Below are 25021 nucleotides of genomic sequence, written 5' to 3'. Positions count from 1 at the left end.
ATCTCTTTCATATTGTTCATCCTTATCTGAGCCAAGCGCATCTGCTAACAGATTGATGGATGCTATGCCAAGGGGAACCCCCCAATCCTTCCCTTCCTAATCTGCTTTCCATTGAGTAGGATTTTGTCCTCCTGACCTTAGAAAATGGGTTGGCGATCAAGCTACCCATGTTTGTGGAGGTGGCAAATGGGCACATTAATGCGACTGTTCATTCTTTCTTCTAATTCACGCTTTCATTTTGAACCGACCGAGAACCATGACCTAAAGTCGGTGAGGATTAGAAGGGCATGGCTGTGGCACAAGAGTCATTTGGGAGGAGGGTGGCACAGTTACCATTGGATTATCTTTCAGTGGTTTAAACCCCGCTTCGTAGGAAAAGGAGTTGTCTAAACTGGCAAAACCAGACAGACAGCACCGAAATTGGGATCCCTTCCTTCCTTCCTAAACAAGGCTGGGGGAATAAATGAAGTTACAGTAACAAGGGCACCCAGGTATCTATATTTATTTATTTCCCTCTCGTACAAGCACACATTCCAAATAAATTACAGTCAAATGTTCATATTGTCATTGCATCCATACTTCATCATCATAGTACAAGTAGCAGAATACTAACAACAAGAACAAATGGGCGGAAGGAACACAGCAGCAGAAACGGGGGCTTCGGGTTCAGGGGCTCAGTGAATCCATCTTGAGTTTTCCTCCAAACACGAAAGGCCTTACTCAAGGCACTGAACCTATTTTGGGAGGATAGGGCTCTTTAAAGGCTGGAATAAACCCAGGATGGAATGACTGCACCTCTGAGACAGAAGTCACGTTACCCCAAAACATAATACATCTTTTAGAATGAAAAACAATACAGTTCTCATGGTTTCTCCCTCCTGAAAATGCTACTTGGGTTTGGTCAGATAGGCATGTTCATCACTTGCTAGCTGGCTGGCGGAAGAATCACAGCTAGGAAAAGCTAACTCTTTGGATTAGAGTTCCAGGATCACTGGCGGTTGGGGGATTCTGAGACCTGTTGTTCCTAAAACTCAATTTTGCAAGAAGTAATGATGATTAGTTCTTCTCATTTTAACTGAAGCCCAATGCTCAACTGAAAATACATTGGGCTTCGGGTGACAGCGGGAGAAAGAATTGGGACCAGCAAGAAAATGTTCTGACCAGGGTTCCAGCCAGACAGCCCAAGACATTCCACTTTGTTGGCCTTCTATATGTGTTTTCCAGCCCTCCACAACCAATGCTTAGCAAGCTGTCCATGCAGAGTAGGCTCAGGCTGCATCCGCACTGCAGAAATACGTAACCGGATTTGGCACCACTTGAACTGCCATGGCTCACTGCTATGGTACTGTAAGTCACCATTTCATGTGGCAGCCATCAAGAGATGAACAGGCACCTCTGACCGGACCCCGAATATATAAAGTGCATTATACCCCTCCGCTCCCTACAAAGCCCTTAGTGGCTTTTCTTTCCTCCTATTTCTTAGCTAAGGTGCAGGGAGATACCTTCTGGAGTCTAGCATATGTGTAGCAAGGCAGTTTACAGAGTACAATGGAGACACATTTAGGAGGACATGTGAGCAAACGTCCTCCTATTCTGATATCCCTGGCAAAAATTCACACATGTATGTGCAGTTTGTTCGAAATAATAACAATACTTAGTTACAGGAACAGCTGGGTGTTGCGCCCTTTCATAAGGGAGGGTGAGGAGTGCCAGCTTGCTTGGCATCCTGGGAGTGAGTTACTGTGGCATAACGCCAATCTAAGCCATTGCGACCTTCTTTTGCAGTGGTTGCAGATGGTGGGATTCTGTTCTGGCTGCACAATGACAAAAATACTCCCCTTTTAAAGTGCAGCAACCTCCCCGAAGGCGGCCATGCCCATGTCAGTGAAGACTCAGGGGAGCAGCAGATAGACATCCAGCCATGTTCCTTTCCACAGCAATGGTATCATCCCCAGCGACTCCTGAAGGACCCAGAAAGTCTCAGAGGATGCCTCTCACAGTGTGTCTAACTAAAAGAAAAATGCTGGGCACATCACTGCTGCTTCCTTTGCTCTCTATCAATACAGAAATGGCAATCTTGGGAGTTGCTGCCACACTGAAAAGGTGAAGTGGTTGCACCAGGAGATTTATCATGACTATTGCCAGAGATCTGTCACCCAAGACAGGATGGCAGCCCATAAAGAAATGAATATGTATAGGCTGGAATTCATTATTGCAGTTGCAGATATGCATCCTGGTGTTACACACCCATTCATTCATATTCTTAGGAATTCATGATTGTGGCACTATTGCAATGTTGATAAAAGTCCCGCAATCGTCCCTTAATGGCCGCCAGCCCTTGTGAGCAATGGAGGTTTATTCTCCTGTTGATCAGAGGCTAGATAGCCATCTGTCAGGGATGCTTTGACTGAGAGTTCCTGCATGGCAGAATGGGGCTGGACTGGACGGCCCTTGGGGTCTCATCCAACCCAATGATTCTATGATTCTATGATCAGGATGCAGCGGACTGATGTGTCCTTCCCACTGGTGCAACTTGGACAAGGATCCTGCTTCTGACTGTCACACCTGAAATCACTGGCAGGACCAGGATAGAAATGCCAGTCTGTTGTGTCTTGATAGGCAGAAGAACAGACCTCCATCGCTCACAGTGGCTGATGACTGGTAAGTAAGAATTGGTGACATTGGTTTGGGCTGTTCTAGGCTCTCAGCCATCGTTTGCAAGGATATTTGACCAATTCACAAGAGGAAAAATAGAATTTAAAAGTGAAATCCAGCCCAATTTGTACTGCCAGCCAATTGTAGACGCTTCTGTTGCTCATGTCCTTATTTCCTTCTTGTTGGCACAGGGTGCCCATCCAAGACAGTCCAAAGAAATGACTAGTGCCCTTTATGCCCAGTCTATCTGCTGCCTCATGCTGGCTACCATTTTGTACTTTTGCCTCTCTGCTTAAGAGAGCTGTATAAATAAATTGCGAACTTCACAGTTTGAAAGAGGAACAACACAAGCGGCGCTTAAAAACACACACTCCTCGCCACGGGTTTTTATGAGGGAGGGCAAACAGAACCGTGCTCACTTCCAAACAAAAGACGTTGCCCTGGACATTACCAATTAGTTGCGGTCAAGTGTTATCGCACATCTTCCTCCGATCCCGGCAGGGAACATAACGCTTGTAAAGGTCTGATTAGACATTTGTGTGTGGATGGTTTAACATTTAACTCGGAGACATCTGTGAAATGTTGACGGTCCAATCTGCTTGCCCGGGGGTGCCCAGCTGGATCTGGTTTCTTCAGGAGGCTTTCCACGGAAAGCTGAGAACACCTTTCTTTACAAAGAGAGAGAGAAAGAACTGGACACCATCCAGACTCTCTCCTACCTCAGAAGCCGCAGACTTTGCAAGGGAACACAGTTTGCGATTCTTGAAAGGAGGCTACAGGTCAGATATGTTTGAAAATGAGACCGCTTTAGCCCCAGTGCAAATATAATACAACGAGAAGAGGTTTTCAAGTCAGTCCAGGAAGCAATCTGGATGCAACATCACAACTGGCTGGCTAAGTTCCGTTTGGATGCAGCCCTGGGTGCAAGAGGTGGGTGAATATTGGATCTCCTTAAGCCATGTCATTGTTATTACAGTCAAAGCCCAACCTTCCACCACTTCATGCCATTTTGGTTGTCTGAGGACAAGTCCGAAGCAGCTTGAAAAACAGAAAGTAACAGACTGTAGCTCCCCATCGGATTTCAGTTCCGATCAGTCTTGTGGTTCAGGAGTGGGAGGTCACACCATCACTAGGGGGTGCAGGAGGTGCACAGCGCACTGGGTGCCACTCCTCAGAAGTGGCGATATTGTTAAGGAGGCAGTGGTAGTGTCCCAAGGAAACCTCATCCTGGTCAGTAGCAAATGCTGCAGTGCCTCTGTGTTGGCCGCCATCGCCTTTGTTCCACCAACTTCCACCACGGTTGCTCTTGCTCCAAAAGAGGAGGAAGAGGAGGATTGTCCACCATGCCCACCCTTCTTGCCCATGTAACCCCAAGGTAGGCACTTGGCAAGTAGCGGCACTGCAGCAAGACAAGAATGTGTGGAGAGGGGATTTTCTTGTGGGCTTCACATGGTCTTGCAGAAGGAGAAGCGGAGCATTGCTAGGGGATTATATGGCACCACATGCATGTCTATGGGCTCTCCAATGGCTGTTTCCCATCTTCTGGCTGGAGAAGGGTGCAACCATGGGGGTGACACCATCAGCTGCACTGGGGTGACACCAACCTTAGCAACACCACTGGTCACAATGTCTTTTGTTAGCTACAATCCCCCCGACACCAACCTTCCTTAAGAAGCCTGCATTGCAAGGTCATGATGGTTGGCACACCATCAGATACTTTGCTAGCCTCTTTGGACCTTATTAGCTGTTGGGGCCAATATTGATACAGCGTTCCTTTTCAGGCTTAAACCCATGAAGTTCCATACCTGGGTACAGTCCTGGCATTTGGTAGTTGTTATATTTTGAATACGAAGGGAGCCTTTCATTTTGAGGAAGGATGTTGCCATTATTGGCGTGAGCCTTCCCCATGTTTTGGTTAGTGACCAGGCCTTCCTCTACATATCGATATTTCTCCAGCGTCAAACTCACACTTGGTACAATAGGAGAGTGCGGTATTTTGTGGGATTTCTTGGCTGTCAGACGCCGGTAGAAGAAAATGAGAGATAAGATGACCGTGTCCACGAGGAACTCAAACATCTCCACTACAGACAGCACTGAAGACCCAAACCACAGACTCCACTGGCTTCCCATGCTGGACATTACCAGGGTTACCTAAACATAAACCAAAGATAGGTCCATATGGTTAGATGCACACAACATTTCTCTACTGGCATTTTTATAAGTCTGTTGTGGAGAACATTCCTTGCCTTTCAGTGTTATTTATCGGGATGAATATATTCTTGTTCTTTTTTGTTATTTTATTGGTAATCTTTGCTTCGATTGGGTTGGATCTAGACTGACCTTTCTGTGCAAGACTAATGATAATGATAATAAGTCTACTCAGAGGTAAAACCCACTACATTCAGTAGGACTTTCTCCCAGGGAAGCATATATAGGATTTCTAGAATCATAGAATAATAGAGTTGGAAGAGACCGCAAGGGCCATCCAGTCCAACCCCATTCTGCCATGCAGGAAATCCAAATCAAATCATCCCCGACAGATGGCCATCTACCCTCTGCTTAAAGACCTCCAAGGAAGGAGACTCCACTACACTCCGAGGAAAGAGTGTGCTCCACAAGCCATAGGGTTTGCCCATGTAATGGCGCCACTAGGCTTGGCGTCACCCAGTGCGGTAACTCAGTTGCATGTTCTCAGGTCCAACTGAAAAGGGAGTGTCTTGACTCCAGTCTACTTCCTCAGATGCTTAAGTCTATGGAAGCTCATGCTGCCAACTTCTTTCTTTCAGCGAGTCTCAAAAGTGCTACATAGTGATTCTGCACACTAACATGGCTATATCTTTGAATTCTAGGTCTTCCATTGTGACTCTATGGTTAACCTCTGGCACGCTGGAGGACCTAGACATTCCTAGAGAGAACATATTAATCAAATCCGCGAATAATCAAATCCGCAAATGTCAAAGCCGCAAATGTGGAGGGCCAACTGTACTTAACTACGTAACTGATATACAATACTGATCTCTCTTCTTTTACTCCTAAGGTGCCTTTGCTGGAAAGGGGAAAGCAGAATAATGTAAAATACAATAACAGTATGGCCCTTGAGGTCTCTTCCAACTCTGTGATTCTAAGCAGCAAAAGCCCCAACTCACATTGTATTCGGGAGATTCGTCCCATGAGTTGTAGTCAAGTCTCTCAAAGAAAACGTTCACCTTGGCAATATCGTTCCTGAAACAGAGATAAGACAAGTTCGGAGGTGAATCCAAATTGATCAGGATACATTTTTTTTGGATAGAATATCACATTTTCTTTCCAGAAAAGAAGGGGCGGAAAGGATGGATAGTTCACTGTTCTGACTCTTCTTCAACATTTTTGGTGGGAGTGGCAAGTGATATTTGTCTCCCTTCAATGCCCGTGAAGCCAAGGTGGCAGCAAGGTGAGCAAAATACACACCCGCAAACATGGGAAATAGAGAGAAAACGTATACCACTGTTGGTGCTAATGGTGATGCGAGCCTTGCAAAAGCATTGGAGCATTCTCTCTCCCTATGGAAACATACAGCAAAATGTTTCCACGCTCTGTTTCACTTTCACCAACTTTTTCAAAGCAAGGAGAAGAATAGCTAAATGGTTCATTTTGGCCCACGAGAACAACATCATGTTTGCTCTCTACTCTTGTTGTATACCAGGATTAAGCAGTTGGAACCTGGAGATGTCAAAATGTTGGATAACGTGGGCAACAAGGAGCGCAGGGTAAGAGCAAAAGAAGAAAGATGTACAACTCACCTGGTGCCAGTTGTGTTGTAACCGGTTTGCGCTTGCAAAACCTTGTGGATCCATCCCTGAAATACAGAGGAAGAAAGTGAGACTAAGATATAATAAAGGAGGCAGGTACAAGAGTCAGAGGTGTACCAAATAGAATCATAGAGTTGGAAGAGACCACAAGGGTCATCCAGTCCAACCCCATTCTGCCATGCAGGAAATCTAAATCAAAGCATCCCCGACAAATGGCCATCAAACCTCTGTTTAAAGACCTCTAAGGAAGGAGACTCCACTACTTTCCGAGGAAGGAGTGTGTTCCACAAGCTATAAGGTTTGCCTATATAATGGCACCACCCAGTGCGGTAACCCATGGTGCCACCCCCTCTTCATTGACCTCTTCCCATCCCACACCATACAGAATCTGCGACATAAAACCACCAGCAAAATTCTACAATGCTATGCAATTCTATCATTAAATCACAATATCATGCACACGGCTTAAGCGCATTTACATATACATAGTTGCATGTGGTTGAAGTGAAAATTCATTTGATAGCAGGATGTGCCCTAGGTTCAGTCAAAGGGGGTTAAAATCCCAGAACCTGCTGAAGCTCTGGTTTCAGCCCCACAAAGGTTTCTCTAATTCCCACCATCCCTTTGTGAACCCCTTGGTGCTATAACTAATGGATTTGTTTATAGCCACATGAATGGATTAATAAAGCTTCTACTTTACCTCCGACTGGCTTGAGGGCCACTTGGCATAGCCTGCGGAAAGTTTGTACCACGCCTCCCTGGGAAGAATACAAAACAGCAACTAACAACATATTTGGTTTACGTTATATGTCCACAACTACTAAACATATGAACCGGGAATCTGGGTTGTATGAAGGACTGAAAAAATCTAACTGGATGAGCATCAGTCGACGTGCAAAAAGGAGTGTGTGCGTATTATTGTTGCAAGGCAGCCGGTCCTGTCTTTCCTCTCCAAACAATATATGACCTGGTACTTGCTTTTTATGTTGGATCCCAATTTTTGGAGAAAGGGAGGATTCATATTAAATAAATCATATCCCTTTTCGTACATCAATTGAATTGCTGTTCTGCTTTCAGAATTACATTACCCTCAAGCCAGAGCTTTGAAAAGGTATTACAAGTTGCCCTTGCCATATGCGCAGGACCTCAATGCAGGACCTCAAGTCCCATTTCTCTGAATGGGGTGCACTCCCACATACCGTGTGGCATGGGCGCACACCCCATTCATTCTATGGGGGCTTGCCGTCTGCATGACGTTGAGTCTGAGTATTGCAAGCCTGCATATGGTGCAGGTGTGCTGTACTACAATTTTGGGCATTAGGACTGCCTTTCCCAGTGTTCCCCCAACCAGCATGGCTATTGACCATGGTCCAAAAAAGGGACTCTTTCCAAACTCTGTTCCAAGCATCTCCTGCATTTATGTCGTTGAACATGTAATTCATTTATTTCTTCAAATGTAAAGTTGCAGAGCAGCAGAGGAGAACAGTTTCTTTTTAAGTTTGCAAAACCTACTTGGGGATGTGGGAAAGGTCACAGGAGCAAGCCAATCCATGCTTTGCACAACTGGCTTTGGGCAGAAAGCAATAAAACAAGTTCCACTGGAACTCAGTCCAGCAAGTTTGTACATCTGATGAGAAGAGAACAAATCCAGTTCCACAGCAGCCTGGATGCTGTAAGGCAGGAACAGGTAACTACATGTCAACCAGGGGCCAATTCTCCCCCAAACTCTCTCGAAGGGTGTATCACCCCAACAGTGCTCCTAAATACCGAGCTTCATCGGAGTCCTTCTCAAAATGGCAACTTGCTATTGCCATTTTGAGGAGGACTCTGATGGAACTAGAGGTATTTTGCAGCTTAGGGGGTGCTTTCCATGTGGCTGGGGTGCTTCTGCACATTTGGGAGGGCTTTCCATGTAGGTTTTGGGCCAATAAACCCATCCAAACCTTGTGCCAGATTTTAAAACAATTTGGAGAAAGGAAGCTTGGGAGGCTTTGGGGGACTGGCAGTGGGCTTCTGGAGTGGAGGCCACATCCCTGCTCTAATATCTAATATGTATAGATCAGTGATGGAGACTCTTTTACAGACTGAGTGCCCAAACTACAACCCAGACCCCACTTATTTATTGCAAAGTGCCACATCCCGCTGGCTTTCTAGTAAGGAACTCTGGCAAACTCTGTCCAAGGGCGATAGCATGTGTGCCCACAGAGAGGGCTCTGAGTGCCACCTCTGGCACGTGTGCCATAGGTTCGCCATCACTGGTATAGATGCTTATATGTACCCTTGGAAGAAATGTGATGAGCAGAGAAGGGAGGGGCAGTCAATGAAAACGCAGATCTCCGAGTCTGGCTAAGCTTATTACCATTCAAATGGATGAAAGTGCTTTTGGTACTCACTTGCATGGCTTGGGGCACTCATCGAAGCAGCTGAGATTGTGGTTGATCAACTGATTATACAGCAGATAGAAGCAGTGACCTGGAGGAAAAGAGAGGAAGGGGGTCAAAAGGAGGCAGTAGCCCCTGGAAAAAGGACCTCTGAAAGTCCTTTAAGCACCTAAATCAAATGCCAACTGCATGGACTTGAGCAGCACCTCCTGTTGCCAAATGAACACAGTTGGATCATCACTTTGGGGTTTATCGCACTCACTTTTGCCCCCGATCCAGACAAGGGCAGGAGACGTGCATGACTGAGTGAAAGCGCATTTTATTGCACGCTATACTGTCCTCAAGGCACCCCCATGCCATCGCCTGACCCTAACCCATCCCCGATCTGGGCTCAGCCACGTGATTTTGGTCAGCCAGAAAGCTTCCATCCTTCAAAGTTCTCTCGCCTGAACCCGGCGCAGGGATGGGTTAGGATCAGGCGATGGCATGGGGATGCCTTGAGGATAGTAAAGCGTACAATAAAACGCGTCATGCGCGTCCCATGCCCGTGCCCAGATCAGGGGCAAAAGTGAATGTGATAAACTCCTTTGTTTCCTGCTGGACATGCTGGGATTGTCAACTCCTGTTTCTAAGTACTGTAGACACATGCTCAAGTTTATCACACAGGCCCTTGAAATGGGCCTGGCGCATTACAAAAGGGGGCGCGATGGGAACAGAAGGCAGCATAGAACACAGGTTACCGCACAGGAGAATGCCGCCTCCATTGCCGGACGTTCTCATCGTGTTCCAGATGCATCCCTGGGGAACGCAATGAGAACTTGTGGCACTGGCGGCCGCGGCGGCGTTCTCTGTTCTAAAATTGCATTGACCTTTTTAGCTGCCTCATCACACTGTTGACTCATGTTCAACTTGTGGTCTGCTCTACTCATGAACCTGGACACCGCTACCCAGATGCCATGCTCTTACCCCAGGTAGGATGCTTATTATAATTGCAGTACTCTGCCTCAGAAGGCAGTGGGTAGTAGTAGTATCCGCAGCCACACTGTTCAATCATCTGGTGTTGGAAGCAGGAATGCAAACAGGCCTGTGGGGAGGAAACAAAGACAAGGATATTAGGTGAGCTTCCCTGACCACGTGGGTCCAACCTAGCACTTCAGACCTACTAGCGCTATGAGAGAGTGAAGACAACCTTACACGGAGTTGTAATTGCATACTCCAGAGCAATAGCAAGTACATTTCTAGACCACTTACCAATGTACTAAGCGGTTTACAAAGTATAATCTCATTGCCCCCAACAAGGTGGGTACTCATTTTAGCGACCTAGAGAGGGATGCCAGGCTGAGTCGACCCAGAGCCTCCGTTGGTATTGAACTCACAACCCTGTGGTTTGTGAATGAGTGAGTGGCTGCAGTGCAAGCATTTAGATATTGATAGAAATGGCTGCCTTTTCCAGTTACACATTTGCAAACAATCAAATGCTGGCTTCTAATCCAGCTACATACAGTTTAAAAGGCAATACTTCAGCCGTACCTGCATCGTGTAACTGCTGTTGTAGATGAGTTTGATGTTCACGTCCTCCGCGTTCTCAGTACAATCGCCGTAATTTCCGCCCAAGCGATTCACCTCGTTCTTTGTAGTTGGGGAGAGAAAAAGAGCATCTCACCTCAAATTTCAAACCAGGCCAGAGAAAAGGTATATAAACAACTAAAAATGTGGGTCGGCTTTGCTCATCTTGCAAAGCAGGATCAGTCCCCTCAAGACCAGATACCAGATATACATTTAGCCTAGGGTTTGGTATCTGCCTTGGCATGGGGTTATCTTGGCACAAGTTTGCTAAGAGGGGCTTTGCCTTTGTCTTCCTCAGAGGCTGAAAGGTTACGCAGTCGGTTTCCATGGCTGAGTGGGGATTCGAACCCTGGTCTCCACAGTGCTCAAACCACTACACCACATTGACTATCAATGGACCCAAAATGATCTGAAACCTGATCCGCGCTGCACCCCTCCTTGCCAGTATTATTTTGAGCATTGCCAGCATTATTCCCATGTGCCTACCTGTTCGATTCCTATGGAGCTTTCAATCCCAGGTCGGACATCAAATCCTTCATGTTCCAGGAACGGCGTCTGGTTGTGGTTGTGGATCATCACTTTCACGCCCGCTACGGTCGACAGCAAAGGGATGTGGTCCTCCTGCTCTACTTTGAGGAGAAGGGACAGACCTAGGATTGAAAAGCAGAGGTTGGAAAGCAGGGAAAGGAACACATTTTCACACCACGTTTTATTACAAAGGGGAAGCGATATCATTCTTGGCGGACACTGTCTTAAGTGATGAGTATCCTAAGATAAAGGCGCTCCTAGGATATATAAAATGTTCCACTAAAATGGCTTTTGCTTCTGAGGTTATTGTGAAAGCAACACCTGACTGCATAGGTGAAGTGTGTAAGGTGTGCGTTACTCAGGATGACATCCATAGCACCAATGTGAGTACGCATTACACAAAGTCTGACTGATGTACACATGTCTCGAGTTAAGTTTAAAGGTGTGTGTATGTTCGGTGCAGATGATTCAAATGCACAGTCAGCCTAGAGATCTCAAGGCTAGTGCCCTATCATTAAAACAACTTGAACGTTTCTGGGCAACCTCAGAGCTACATCGGCGGTGCCACCACAACTGGGACACACCTGTGGTATGGAAATGCACAGTATGCCTTAGAATGATAGAATGATAGAATCCTAGAGCTGGAAGAGACTGCTAAGCGGCCATCCGTCAACCTCATTCATGCCATGCGGAACTCTCAATCAAAGCGCCTGGACAGATGGCTTCCAGGCCCTCTGTTTAAGACCTCCAAGTATAGGGTTGCCATAATGGAGGACCTCCGAACCGGGACAAATGTAGGAACAAGGTTTGAAACTGTAGGACTTTTTTTTTAATTTCCTGGCTAGGAAATTAAAAAAAAGTCCTACATTTTCAAACCCTGTCTCCCTCCTCCTCCCGGCTTCGGAGGAATGGACGCATGGCCGGCTCCCAGGCCGAGGAGGAACGGGGGCCGCTTGGAATCGCGGCGATTGCCGCTGGTGCCAACCAGCCCTCCCCTCCTCCGCGCTTGGAGGAAGCCTAGCCGGCTCCCAGGGCCGGGAAGGGCGCGGGAGGGAGCTTGGCATCGCGGCGATCGCCGCGTGCCAGGCTCCTCCCCCTCCTCCCGGCCTGGAGGGAGCCTAGGCCGGCGCTCAGCCGGAAGGCGCGGGGGGGGGGGAGCTTGGCATCGCGGCGATCGCCGCGGGGTGCCAGGCTTCCTCCCCCTCCTCCCGGCCTGAGAGGGCGGCCTAGGCCGGCTCTCAGGCCGGGAAGGGCGGGGGGGAAAGCTTGGCATGCGCGGCGATCGCACACGGTGCCAGGCTTCCTCCCCCTCCTCCCGGCCTGAGAGGGAGCCTAGGCCGGCTCTCAGGCCGGGAAGGGCGCGGGGAAGCTTGGATGCGGCGATCGCGCGGGCGGGTGCCAAGGCTTCCTCCCCCTCCTCCGGCCTGGAGGGAGCCTAGGCCGGCTCTCAGGCCGGGAAGGGCGGGGGGAAGCTTGGCATCGCGGCAATCGGCCGGCGGTGCCAGTTCCTCCCCTCCTCCCGCCTGGGCGTAGAGGGAGGCTAGCCGGCTCCCCGGCGGGGAGGGCGGGAGGAACGAGGCGGGGAGGCGTGTTCCTAATCGCGGCGATGGGCGCGGGTGGGAAGCGGCCTCCTCCTCCCCGCGCCTCACAGAGGCCTTGGACCCGGGCCCGCCGGGCCGGAGGCAGCTCCCGACGCGCGAGGCGCTCAAGGCTATGGGGCCCGGGCAGGGAGCGCCCGGCTGGAGTCCAACCACGCGGAGAGCCTTCCCCGGCATCCGAACGCGCTTGGAGCGCCGTGGTGGCGCCGTGGCCGGTGGTGGCGGGGCCATCCGGCTTGGGCGCCAAACCGGACCGGGACCGGGAGGACCGGGACGGCACCGCCCAAACCGGGGTCCCGCCTGGGGGCGGGATATGGCAACCTATCCAAGTAGGGAAACTCCACCTACTTCCAAGGCTGCATATTCCACTGTCAAACAGCCCTTACTACCAGGAAGTTCCCCTAATGTTGAGGTGGAATCTCTTTCCTGGAGCTTGCATCCATTGCTCCATTGTGTCCTGTTCTCTGAGCAGCAGAAAACAAGCTTGCTCACCTCCTCAAATGCCACCGCCTTCAAATATTTAAACAGGGCTATCCTATCACCTCTTAACCTTCTCTTCTCCAGGCTAACATGTCAAAATTTCTTCTTTGGGCTCCAGCTTCCAGAATCTGGCCATCCTTGTTGGTGTGTGTGAATGTTTGGGAAGCAATGGGAGATGTTTTGCAAGCTCTCTTAGCTTCTGGGGCTCCATTCCTAGGCCCACCTACCCAAGGGAAACTGACAATTTGCATTCCCTTATAGAAAGTATTGATCATCTTACTGTATATTTGTACATTCTTACCATAAACAATCCCCGGCTTGTACGCTTTCCAGAACTCATCCGTCCCATTACTGTTAAAAGTGTAGCAGCTTCCATAGACTGGATGGTGGAAGTGTTCAGTATCGCTGGAGTAAAAAAAGGCAGAGAATGAGAAATGAAGAATAGACAGAGGAACTTAGAAGCCATCATCATCATCACCACCACTACCACCACCATCATCCTTGTTGTCATCCTAATGTTTGGAAATGCAACAATGCTCAGCACTTAAAGAGTTATAAATGTCTCAGAGATAGGGTTAAATACAAAATACAAATAATTTATTATGGCACAAAATAATAAAATCTTTACAAAAATTACATTGCATTGCATCCATTGGAAACATTATATTCCAGCATATTATGTGAATACACACACACACACACACACACACACACAGCTAAACGTCAAGGGTAAAATCCAGACTTGTGCACCTAAATGGATTTAACAGTATACTAGATATATGGGTATAACAAAGATAGTTGACTATCTCCGGAAGAAGTTATGTGATATCACACTTTATATTTAGTAGGTATATTAAATATGACACAATCTATATCATGTGAAAAGTGGCATAAATGAGATACTGGCAAGAGTGTCTCGATGCACATCAGGGTCTGCTGATGCACATCGGCACTCCCAATGTGCATCAAATCCCAATGCACACCAGTTTCCATTGGTCCCATTGTGCATTGGTCCTGCTATATGTATTGATCCCATTGTGCATTGAGTCCCATTGCACACTGGTCCTGATGTGCATGAGGTCCCATTGTGTATCAGTCCTGGTGCATGGTTGTAGCCTAAGCTTTCGTAGGCTTGGCCTACTTCCTCCATGGAGTGAAGCATCTGTGGAACTAGACTGAGGTATCCAAAAGCTAATGCTGCCAACTTCTTTCTTTCAGTTAGTCTCAAAGGTGCTACAAGATCTCTCTACATACTTTAAAGGAGTTCTTGCAATAAAGACTTCTCTGAAGATGCCAGCCACAGATGCCGGCGAAACGTCAGGAATAAACTCTTCTCGAACATGGCCACATCGCCCCAAAACAATAAAGCCTTCGTTTGCTTATTTAGCCATTGACATCTTTGCTCTTTCACCTAGAATTGCTTGATGCTGTACAAACATCCCTAAGAACCCAAGGCAGCAAACAGTATAAGGATTTCCTCTTGTTTCCAAATAGCATTTGCTTTCCAAGCTTTGAATGGACTTCTCCTGGTATGTCACAACCTGGACAACCAAAGTCCAGGGTTTTGAATTTCTGTACAAGGAGAGACTGGCCTTTTTAAGGGCCGCATTCTACACTCTATGGATGAGCAAATCCACAACCCAAAGGTCACTGCAACCCTTCCTCTCAAATCCATTTGACTTCCGGCTCCTATTTTAGCAACTCTGGGAAGCGATAATTTATCCGGTGGAAGCCGCAATTAATTCTGCGCCGCCCAGCTTTGGATCTTTTTGCTTCCTTATGACACCAAGCTGTTGGACAAAGAAGCAGGAAAACATGGTTTCCCATGCGCTCATCACATCCTGGCCAGCCAAGTCCTCATCTCTATGATCATTGGGATTGCCAGTCCACCAGGAACCATAGAGTCCCAATGGATTCCAGGGGATTTCCGGCTGTTGCTTGCGCTGCTGCCACTATGTGAGCCTTCCCAGGGAACCAAGGAAGTGCCATGAAATGCAAAAGTCCCCATGTTAATTGAGGTTAATTAGAGAGCACTAAACTAGATGTAGGTTGCTAATGTTCATTTATTTCCGAATGACTACAATTCACTCCATTATCAATAAGGAAATGTAATAAAGATAATCAATTATGTTTTGTTGTTGCATGCCTTCAAGTCCTTTCCGACTTATGGCGACCCTATTGTGGGGGTTTGCCATTGTCTTTCTCTGAGGCTGAGAGTGTGACTTGCCCAGGGTCATCCAATGGGTTTTGTAGCTAAACTGGGAATTGAACCCTGGTCTCCAGAGTCGTAGTCCAACACCGAAACTACTACATCACCTCCTGATGCAATCTCTAAACAAGCTGTCGTAGTATCTGTTGAAGCCATTTGTAAGTGGGCAGTGATAAGAGCGCACTGTGGCACTCAGAGCATCATTTGACCACTGCTTATTCACAGATGGATTCAGTATGTTCATTCAAGGCACTCTGGTTATGTGCCTTCAAGTCAACTCTGACTTATAGCAACCCTATCTAAGGGTTTTCTTGGCAAGATTGATTCCAAAGAAGTATTTGTGTGTGTGTATGTATCTATGCGCTTTCAGGTTGCCCGTCAACTTATGGCAATCCCATGCATTTCATAGGGATTTCTTAGGCAAGGAATACTCTGAGGTGGTTCATCAGTTCCAATGCATCTAAGGATGTAGATTGAGGTCTATGAAAGCTCATGCTGCCGACATCTTTCTTTCAGTGAGTCTCAAAAGTGCGACAAGATCTCTCTACATACTGACTCTACAGACTAACACGGCTATGTCTTTGAATTCTTCCTCCGAAGTGTAGGCTGGTATTCATTGGTGGCCTCCCATCCAAGTACTAACCAGGGCTGACCCTGCTTAGCTTCCAAGATCAGAATGAATTTGGTGCATTTAGATCCTCTGATGAGGTTTGTCAATGCTTTATTCAACAGAGGTTTGCAGAGAGTGCATGACTTGACCAGCATCACTCTGCTTGAATGTAAATGACCATTTGCAGAATTCGAAGATGGTTTCTTATCGCCTCTTTTTTGAACCAAGAAGTGGAACAAAAATAGAACAAATCAATTCGACTCAAGGTAAATCAGGGACAAAGGTGCTTTAAAGAAACAAAACCCTGCACTTTCAGTTACATAATGTTTGCATCCGCAATTGCTTTTACAAGTGAAGGTGCCATCTAGATTCAGAACAAGAACAGATCAATGCGCAAGGCATGAAACTCCACCTATGGAGATTGCTTAGAACTTCCAGGAGTTTGCAGATGGCCGAAGATAAGGCTTGTTCTGATAAGGCTTAAGCAAATGTTGACTTGGTATTGTTGTGTTGTTTTTTTTAATCGGACAAATATTTTCACGGGCCTTTGTGGCAAGCTCCTATGCGCCTCGTTTTAAAAGGGACCCGGGTAGAGTTTGGCCTTGCCCATTTTGGCCAGGCCGAAAGAACAGCTGGTAAAGTCACACCATGTACCGTACAGACAAGATAAGGCCGGTTGGAAGGATGTCAGGGAGTAGCACAAGAGAGAGACATACACACGCAGAGAGCATGAACTGGGAGTGAAAGTCACTTGCGGCAGTGTGCCTAAGAGTTATCACAAAGCTGGTAACCAAGTGAAAGGTCTTCTGGCGTCTACCATTCTTTTGAGCCATTTTGATGATGTGAAGGTTGGGACTAGGACTGTGGAAGACCAGGGTTCAAATCCACAATCAACTGTGGAAAGCCATAGGTGACTAGCCAAGTGGAGTCTTATCACATTGGTTATTACTGTATGTATATAGGGCCTGAACAGACAGGCCAAAATAAAGCTGCTTCGGGTCACTTTGGAGGCATGCTGTTTAAATGCTGCATGCATCCTAAGAGGCCGGAAGCCGCACCAAAGCCATGCTCCAGTACTAAGGACTGGAGCCATGCAGGAACTCTCAATCAAAGCATCCCTGACAGATGGCCATCCAGCCTCTGCTTAAAGACCTCTAAGGAAGGAGATTCCACTATACTCTGAGGAAGGAGTGTGCTCCACTGTTGAACATCTCTTACTATCAGGAGGTTCCTCCTAATGTTGAGCTGGAATCGCTTTTCCTGGAGCTTGCATCCATTGCTCTGTGTCCTATTCTCTGGAGCAGCAGAAAACAAGCTTGCTCCTTCCTCAATATGACATCCATATCACTTCTTAACCTTCTCTTCTCCACTCGGATGGATATAGTGGAGTGGAAAACAGTGGCACACATATACAGTCACCCCTCTGTTTTCGTGAACTTGGGAGTCCACATCCCTTGGAAACATGTGAGAGGCAAATGGAGGGTGACACAATGGGGAGTGCGCAAGAGTGCGCAGCCATCAGAGTCAACAAGGACTCCAGTATCAGTGATTTTCCATTTTCGTGGAGGGTCCGGAATGGATCCCTCACGAAATGCCATTGGTATGTGAGAATGTCAATTCAAATTTGAAATCCTTTGTGTATGGAAATGAAGTAGCAAGTCCAGTTTCAACGATGGTCAACTGGCCAATGTGTTTGGAAATGGAGAGGCAAGACCAGTTTGGCAATGGAAACTAGCCTGTAGGTGAAGAGCTAGGCATCTGAGGAAGTGGACTGAAGTCTAGAAAAGCTCATGCTGCCAACTTCTTTCTTTCAGTGAGTCTCAAAGGTGCTACAAGATCTCTCTGCATACTGATTCTACAGATTAACATGGCTATATCTTTGAATTCCATCTCAGACCTCGGAACAGCGGTCCTTGAACAAAAGAACTACAAGGGTGGATTGGAAAGATAAACAGCAGATAGGAATCCATCCATAAACTGCAGTCCGTCAGCGATGGATTGAACGGGGATAATGCCTTCCTGACTCACTACACACATTTCAACACTATCTGACCCCATCCTCAGATATAAGTATCCTATACTTATCTATTCTCTTCACCTACAGGCTAGTTTCCATTGCCAAACTGGTCTTGCCTCTCCATTTCCATACACACTGGCCAGTTCGCTATGTCTTTGTTCACTGAAAACCATCATTGAAACTGGACTTGCTACGCCATTTCCATACACATTTGAACTGACATTCTCACATACCAATGGCATATATAGGTCTGTCCCTGGCTTCCAGCGCACCAAAAGCATCTGAGGAAGTGGACTGAAGTCTACGAAGGCTCATGCTGCCAACTTCTTTCTTTCAGTGAGTCTCAAAGGTGCTACAAGGTCTCTCTATGTACTGCTTCTACAGACTAACATGGCTATGAATGCTAACACTCTGCTGTTGTTTGGCCTCATGCTTCCTGATTTTCATCTGTGACATTGATATGGGTCTGGCATCCTATGGAATCCTGGGACTGACAATTTAGGACCTAATGCAAAGCTAAGGATTCCAAGAGAGCAGATATTACTATGGCTATTATAAAGTGGAATCATAGTGTGTAGCATGAAAGGGTGCACTGCTGTTGCATATTGCATATTGCATGTGCCATGCAGCATGCTCCCATCGTAAAGAGAAGCCACTGCCATAAAGAGATCAGGTTGTCTGATGGCATAGTTAGCCATTTGGCGGAGACGATGCCAGCATCAAGAAACCTTTCCACCTTTAACCCGTCCCCCTGGCTCTCGTATTCTTGCCCGCTCCTTCTGCAAAGCACTTGCAGATATCTCTGGGACAAAGCTTCTGGGCAAATGTCACTCGGGAGAAGTTATTTAACCAGGTGTGGGCAGGTTTGCACTGGTTTTATCAGATTGTTCTCGACAGGTTGCAGCCGCTGAATGCAAAGGCAAGCCGGCAAGGACTGGGTGGCACTGAGAATGGCATCAACCTGCTCTTTACCTCCGAGGACAAGGCGAGGTCGGGAACAATCCCGGGGAATTTTCTCGTCTGTGTCCTCAAATTATCCCAAAAGGAGAAAAAAGGCCAACGCCCGGCTTAAGAAACTGCCTTTTGTTACTGAAAGTCTGGAAATATAAAAAAGGCGGGGATGTGCTCTCAGGTCAGGATGAGCCAGAAACACTGGGAATGGCACAGAGGAACATTACGACTGGCCTTTCAAGAGTAACCCAGTAAAAATGGCAAACAGCTATATTAGGAAATCTGCCCTGTTCTATTTTGTCTTTATTTCCACACATAATGATGACCACACGACAAGAAAATGAGAGCCACCTTCTACTGGTTGTCATGCGCAACGTCTTCAGAGTGACAGATTCCATTGCAGTTTAGTTGTGCCTAGTCCTCAGACCATTACAACAGCATTGGATCCATAAACACTGTCACAGTTAAGTTTATTGCACGCCATTTCCAGACCATTTGGGGCACAAAACGGGCAAGAACCAGTGTTACCGCATAGGAGAATGCCGTCGATGCCACTGGGAGTCCCCAAGCCATTCCCCATCCGTTCTATGGCAGCTGATTTTGACGAACGATTTTGAACCATTCTTCAAACCATCTGCCATAGCATGGACCATAGCTTGGGGACTCCTGGTGGCATCAGTGGCATTCTCCTGTGTGGTAATACCCATTCTCGCCTGTTCTGTGCTGATCCTATCCCATGCCCAGAACAGTGGATTTTTCGATCTATGTAGACATGTTCTAGAAGAGTTTCTTCCTGACGTTTCGTCAGCATCTGTGGCTTTGGCATCTGTGGCTGGCATTCTCTGAAGATGCCAGCCACAGATGCTGGCGAAACACCAGGAAGAAACTCTTCTAGAACATGGGCACAGAGCCTGAAAAACCCACAAAATAACTATGGATGCTGGCCATGAAAGCCTTCAACTTCACAGTCTGGAACATCAACAACATCAGAGTCGGGTCACGATTGTTCATTGTACACTGTTGAACTCCTTTTAACATTACCATGCAAAGGGGACTTGTAGCATCTTTCAGGCTTGCTCTGTGAACATAAGCTTTCATGGATTTGGTGTAATTCCTCAGGTGTAACTTTTTGATATAAGGCAAGGTATAAATATTTCAATGCATCAATTAATAATAAAATAAGATGGCACAGGTTATTAATGAGAGAGAACACACAAGCCGCAGCAGTTGGCTTCTGTCCAAGCTGACTGGGAAGAGCAAGGGTCTGCCTTCTGCTGTCTTCTCCCCCAATTGAGTACACATGATTTTTGCCCTTTGAGCACCATTTGCTGTAAGGAACGTAAGGAGCTTATCCCATGGCATTTTAATTCGTCTTACCTCTATCCGGATTAAATCTTAATTCGGGCGGCATCCTGATTCTATCAGATGTTTTTTGCCTGCCTTATTTGCTGCCCAAATACCTTAAGTTGGGAATTACTTGAAGGGACGCAACAATGACAACAAAATGGGGCAAGAGCTAAGGAGGTAATAATGCCAATTCCTCATTTCAGATACAAATTGGTATTCATTGGGCATAACCTTGGCCTTGAGCTTGTTGTTTTCAATATGAGATACAGGGATGGGCAGGCTCTTCTATAATAATTGTGCTTACTCAAATGAGTGCAATATTGTTTTATATATATATATATATATATATATTTATATAATCATTAAAAAGGGATTAAACTATTAACAGTACTATCAACATCTTAAAACATACAGTACAAGGTTCCATCCTCGCTTCCAGAGCCGCGCCTCCCAGCTCTTTTCGGATCCAGGGGTTTTCCAGCTTGGGAAAATGGCTGGCGGAGCGCTCCTACAATCAAGGATGGATCTGGACTGTATTTGGACTCCAGACTTCCCCGCATAAAGCAAATTCCGTGTATTTAAATGAATGGGGCTCGTGCACATGGCAGCGTGGTGGCATGATGGCGCATGCACACCCCATTAATCCCTATGGGATGCGCCGCCCTTTCGTCCTCGCGCGGCTTTCAGCATATGCTGAAAGCCACATAAAGCGTGCCTGCGTATGACGCGAGCACACTGTAGATGGCAAAAAAACATCTGATAGTATCAGGATGCCACCTGAATTAAGGTTTAAACTGGATATAAGTAAACTGAATTCTGGGGTTCTCTCATGCCACACCATTGTAGCATTATGATTCCAATTGCCGCAGCTGCATCTTGTGGAAACCTGAGATTCGTAGTTTGGTGACGCACTAGCGCTCTAAACACCACTCCCTAAATGGCAAGTCCTAGGATGCCATGGGATGCAGCCATGGCAGTGGAAGAAGAATCATAGCAGGGTAAATACACAGTGTGAAAAGGCCCTTGGCACAGAACGAATTGCCATTTCTGGACAACGTACTGGACACCATCTTGAGCGGATGGGTTATTTACCTGGCTTGGCAAGGTTCACCGTCATACTGGCAAGCATAGACCAATTCTTTGATGCTGTCCTCACGGTGAGAGATATCAAGAATGGGTGGGACCTGGGACATGATGTTCATGTAGTGGAAACGGTACCACTCCTGGACAGCATCCACCCCAGAGGAATAGACTTTGGTGTAGCACTCTTCACCAGTTGCGTTGCACTAAAGGAAGACGAAAAGTCACATAAGGAAAGGGAGAAAAGAGACTCAAATCTGCTGGCTATGGGGGGATGATGGGGGTTGTGGTCCAACAAGTAACTTTCCCACCTAAGAAACATCCTTAACTGAGCTATGAAAAGACGTTTCTCTGCTTGATGGAAACTGGCAATATAAAAGGCCACTCAAAATGGCCGATCCCTCTTCAACTTACCATCCGGAAGCCCACTTTCCCATTCATCTTCACCAGAGCAATGTTGCGATCCAATTGAAAACTGGAGCTGTTGACGGTGTTGGGGTTTTCGTCCAACCAGACCTCCATGGGGACACTTGCATTGTCTTCTGGGAATCTTTCCGGAAAGTAGAAGCCATACAAATTATAGAGTGTTTCCCTTGCCAAAGCATCCAACTCAGCCATGTCTTTTTGGACAACATGGACCCTGTGGAGACGGAAGAGGCAGGAAACCGTTTTGAACATCAAGGAGATCCTAAGCACACAAAGACACCAATGGGGTCAACCTAACCAAATAGACTGCAGAGTATTGGCAACTGTTTTGGGAATCAGATATCTGGAAATACTAGGCCAATCTGAAAAACCAGAAGTAGGATCCCTCTTGCAATTCGTCTGCACAGGAGATCACTGGCGGAGGAGGATGGAAACATCTGTCTATGGCACCCAGATCAACAGGAGAACAAACCTCTGTTGCTCACAGTGCCTGGTGGCTGTTAAGGTAGGATTAGGGTACTTTTATGATTGTGAACACAGTCTTGCCTACTGCAGATTGGAGCATCTGCAGATGGCCCCACTCCATTCTCTTCAATGGCAGCATGCACATATAGCCCAGTGATGGCAACCTATGGCACACATGCCAGAGATAGCACTCAGAGCCCTCTCTGTGGGCATGTGTGCCGTCACCCCAGCACAGAGTTTGCCAGGGTTTGTTATTAGATAGCGGCACTTTGTAATAAATAAGTGGGTTTTGGGTTGCAGTTTGGGCACTCAGCCTCTAAAAGGTTCGCCATCACTGATATAGCCACATGTTGTGCCGCCATGGGAGGGGTCTGAAATGGAACGCTATGGGTATGAAGGGCAGATTGTGCATAGTCTTCCTGAATATGAATCAGTCACAGATTCGTAACTCTAGCTTATGAATCCATGACTGCAATACTGAATTGCACCCATAATCTTCCTTTTAGTTAATGCAGAGGTTGGCATTCCATCCTCTCCATGCTGACCAATGCCCCTCCAATGGACCAACTGTAGAGGAGCTGCCCACCCCCATGGCGATTCTGTATATAGGGGAGAGTAGACAAACCCTTCATTTCCCGCAGCCAGATGCAAAATGGTTACACCATCTGAGCTTCAGAATCACAGAGTCAAAATCCAGTTTATGGTCAGCTTGGACAGCCATAGTATAGTTCAGCATGCAAAACTACTATGCAGTGCTGGAGCCCTACAAGACTCTCGCCTCCATGTAGTGGGATTTTCCATATGCCCTGTCTAGGAAGCATAGAGATCACTATCAAGTGGATCTGATGACCTTCAGGATGACCATCAAGTCAACCAAGTATGGTTGGCTACGGCAGAAAAGGCCATGATATCATGTTCCAGAGAACAGGACCCGAAGCAATGGATGCAAGCTCCAGGAAAAGAGATTCCAACTCAACATTAGGAGGATCTTCCTGGAAGTAAAAGCTATTTGACAGTGGAACACCCTCAATGGAGGATAGTCTAGTCCCCTTCCTTAGAGGTCTTTAAACAGAGGCTGGACGGCCTTCTTTTGGGGAAGCTTTCATTGAGAGTTCCTGCATGGCAGAATGGGGTTGGACTGGATAGCCCTTGGGGTCTCTTCCAACTCTATGATACTATGATCTTACTCTGTGCTTCTTTATTTGGTTGGAATCACCAATGTAAGAGATGATATATTATTTGATACTATTCGCCATACCCCCCCCCCCCGACAGAAAGATATTGTCCTACCTGTAGGGATTCAAGTTGCATATGGTGACAGCGGGGAACATCTTTGGCTCCGAGTGAACGGAAAGAGACATGACCACAGGATAGGCCCAGTATTCATTGAAGATGAGCGCAAACTGCCAGTACAACATGGCGAAGCTGGCAAGGAAGAGGAGCGCCCAGAAGGCGGTCTTCATCTTGTTGCGGCTGGAGCAGACCAGGCGGATGGTTCCATGGATGGTGGTGTTGAGGCAGAAGAACTCAAACAGGTCCTTGAAGGAGCTGTAGAACTCAATAAGGGCAGCATCTTTCTCTTCCAGGTCCGCACCCTTCTCTTTCGACTCGTCTTTCTCCATCCTTTAAACCTAGGACACGTTTTGGAAATCTAAGTTAGGGGGAATGACTTCGCAGGGTATTCTTTACCTCCTGATCATGTCTATCATTTCAGCCAGCCATCCAAACATACTTAGTCTCTTCCAACTCTATGATTCTATGATACTATGATCCTTATCAGACCTCTTCCAACCTTTGTGTTCAGGTTGAATCTAATGTACGGCAACCCTACCTTATGACAATACTTTTCTTCTAAAGGAAATTTCCCCTCTGACGCAGACGGAGGATGACTTGCCCAGGTTCAACCAGTGGGTTTCCATGGAAGAGCAAGCATCTGAACCCTGGCTTCCTGAGTCATAGTGCAAGACTTAAGCTACTGCCCCATGCCATCCCCATTTCCCTGGATGACTGCATGGCATTCCATTTTATTGATGTTTTTGAAATTTAAATGCCTCAATTTGCAATATCCTTAGTGGTAACTGAGGACGTTGGTCAGGCAATGTGAACAGGAATGATTGATGCCAGCCTGATTCACAAAATATCACTTCCTGGCACATCTCCCATTTCCCAGATTTCAACAACAAGCCTGAATCACGCTCAGCGATTCTGAACAGCAGAGAGACAGTCAGCGCTGGCAAGGGTTGATGATACCTGAGAACAGATTTGCATGCTTAATTGACTGATAGGTTAATTGAGGCTTGATTTCAAATTCTGGATTTTGACAGGTGTGCAAAAGCCTAGAGCTTGGAAACTTCCCATTTTAAACAAGGCTGCCACTTCCAGCATCCTCCAGCCGGTATGGCCAATGGCTAAGGTGAAGGCTTAAGTAAGCTTGGAATGGGAAAGAGCTTCATTTAGGAATTGCTCTGAAGAGCCTGTTCTTACACAGGGATAAAGATGGCTCTGGATTAGATTAGAATCATAGAATCATAGAGTTGGAAGAACCCCAAGGGCCATGCAGTCCAATGCCTTGCCATGCAGGAACTCTCAATCAAAGCATCCCTGACAGATGGCCATCCAGCCTCTGTTTAAAGACCTCCAAGGAAGGAGACTCCACTACGCTCCGAGGAAGGAGTTTGTTCCACTGTCGAACAACCCTTACTCTCAGGACGTTCCTCCTAATGTTGAGGTGGAATCTCTGTTCCTGCAGTTTGCATCCCTTGTACCATGTTCTCATCTCTGGAGCAGCAGAAAACAAGCTTGCTCCATTCTCAATATGACATCCCTTCAAGTATTTAAACAGGGCTATCATATCACCCTTTAACCTTCCCTTCTCCAGGCTAAACATCCCCAGCTCCCTAACATGTTCCTCGTAGGGCAT

At 46.9% G+C, this 25021-nt stretch overlaps 1 protein-coding gene across 1 annotated transcript; it reads right to left on the bottom strand.

Moving 5' to 3' along the window:
* Nucleotides 1-494: 494 nt before the first annotated feature.
* On the bottom strand, nt 495-23723 carry SCNN1D (sodium channel epithelial 1 subunit delta). Its single transcript, XM_042478615.1, has 12 exons — nt 23392-23723; nt 21625-21850; nt 21223-21416; nt 13298-13401; nt 10877-11040; nt 10355-10453; nt 9791-9908; nt 8837-8915; nt 7144-7201; nt 6435-6490; nt 5802-5877; nt 495-4806 (listed from the first exon to the last, which is right to left on the bottom strand). The coding sequence occupies exons 1-12, from the start codon at nt 23721-23723 to the stop codon at nt 4396-4398; spliced, it is 1917 nt and encodes a 638-aa protein (XP_042334549.1). The 3' UTR covers nt 495-4395.
* Nucleotides 23724-25021: the final 1298 nt, after the last annotated feature.

The sequence above is a fragment of the Sceloporus undulatus genome, chromosome 7 (assembly GCF_019175285.1).
Source record: "Sceloporus undulatus isolate JIND9_A2432 ecotype Alabama chromosome 7, SceUnd_v1.1, whole genome shotgun sequence".
Classification (NCBI taxonomy): Eukaryota; Metazoa; Chordata; class Lepidosauria; order Squamata; family Phrynosomatidae; genus Sceloporus; species Sceloporus undulatus.
The sequence above is the reverse complement of the archived record's forward strand: the minus strand, read 5'-3'. Positions and strand labels throughout refer to the sequence as shown.

Bases quoted from the DNA above. Each gene is read 5' to 3' on its own strand.
- SCNN1D (XM_042478615.1), bottom strand. From the start codon at position 23,723: ATGGAGAAAGACGAGTCGAAAGAGAAGGGTGCGGACCTGGAAGAGAAA. The intron at 6,491-7,143 runs GTAAAGTAGAAG...TCTGTATTTCAG, and splicing joins GGCCCTCAAGCCAGTCGGAG to GGATGGATCCACAAGGTTTT. The intron at 4,807-5,801 runs GTGAGTTGGGGC...GTTTATGTTTAG, and splicing joins ACGAATCTCCCGAATACAAT to GTAACCCTGGTAATGTCCAG.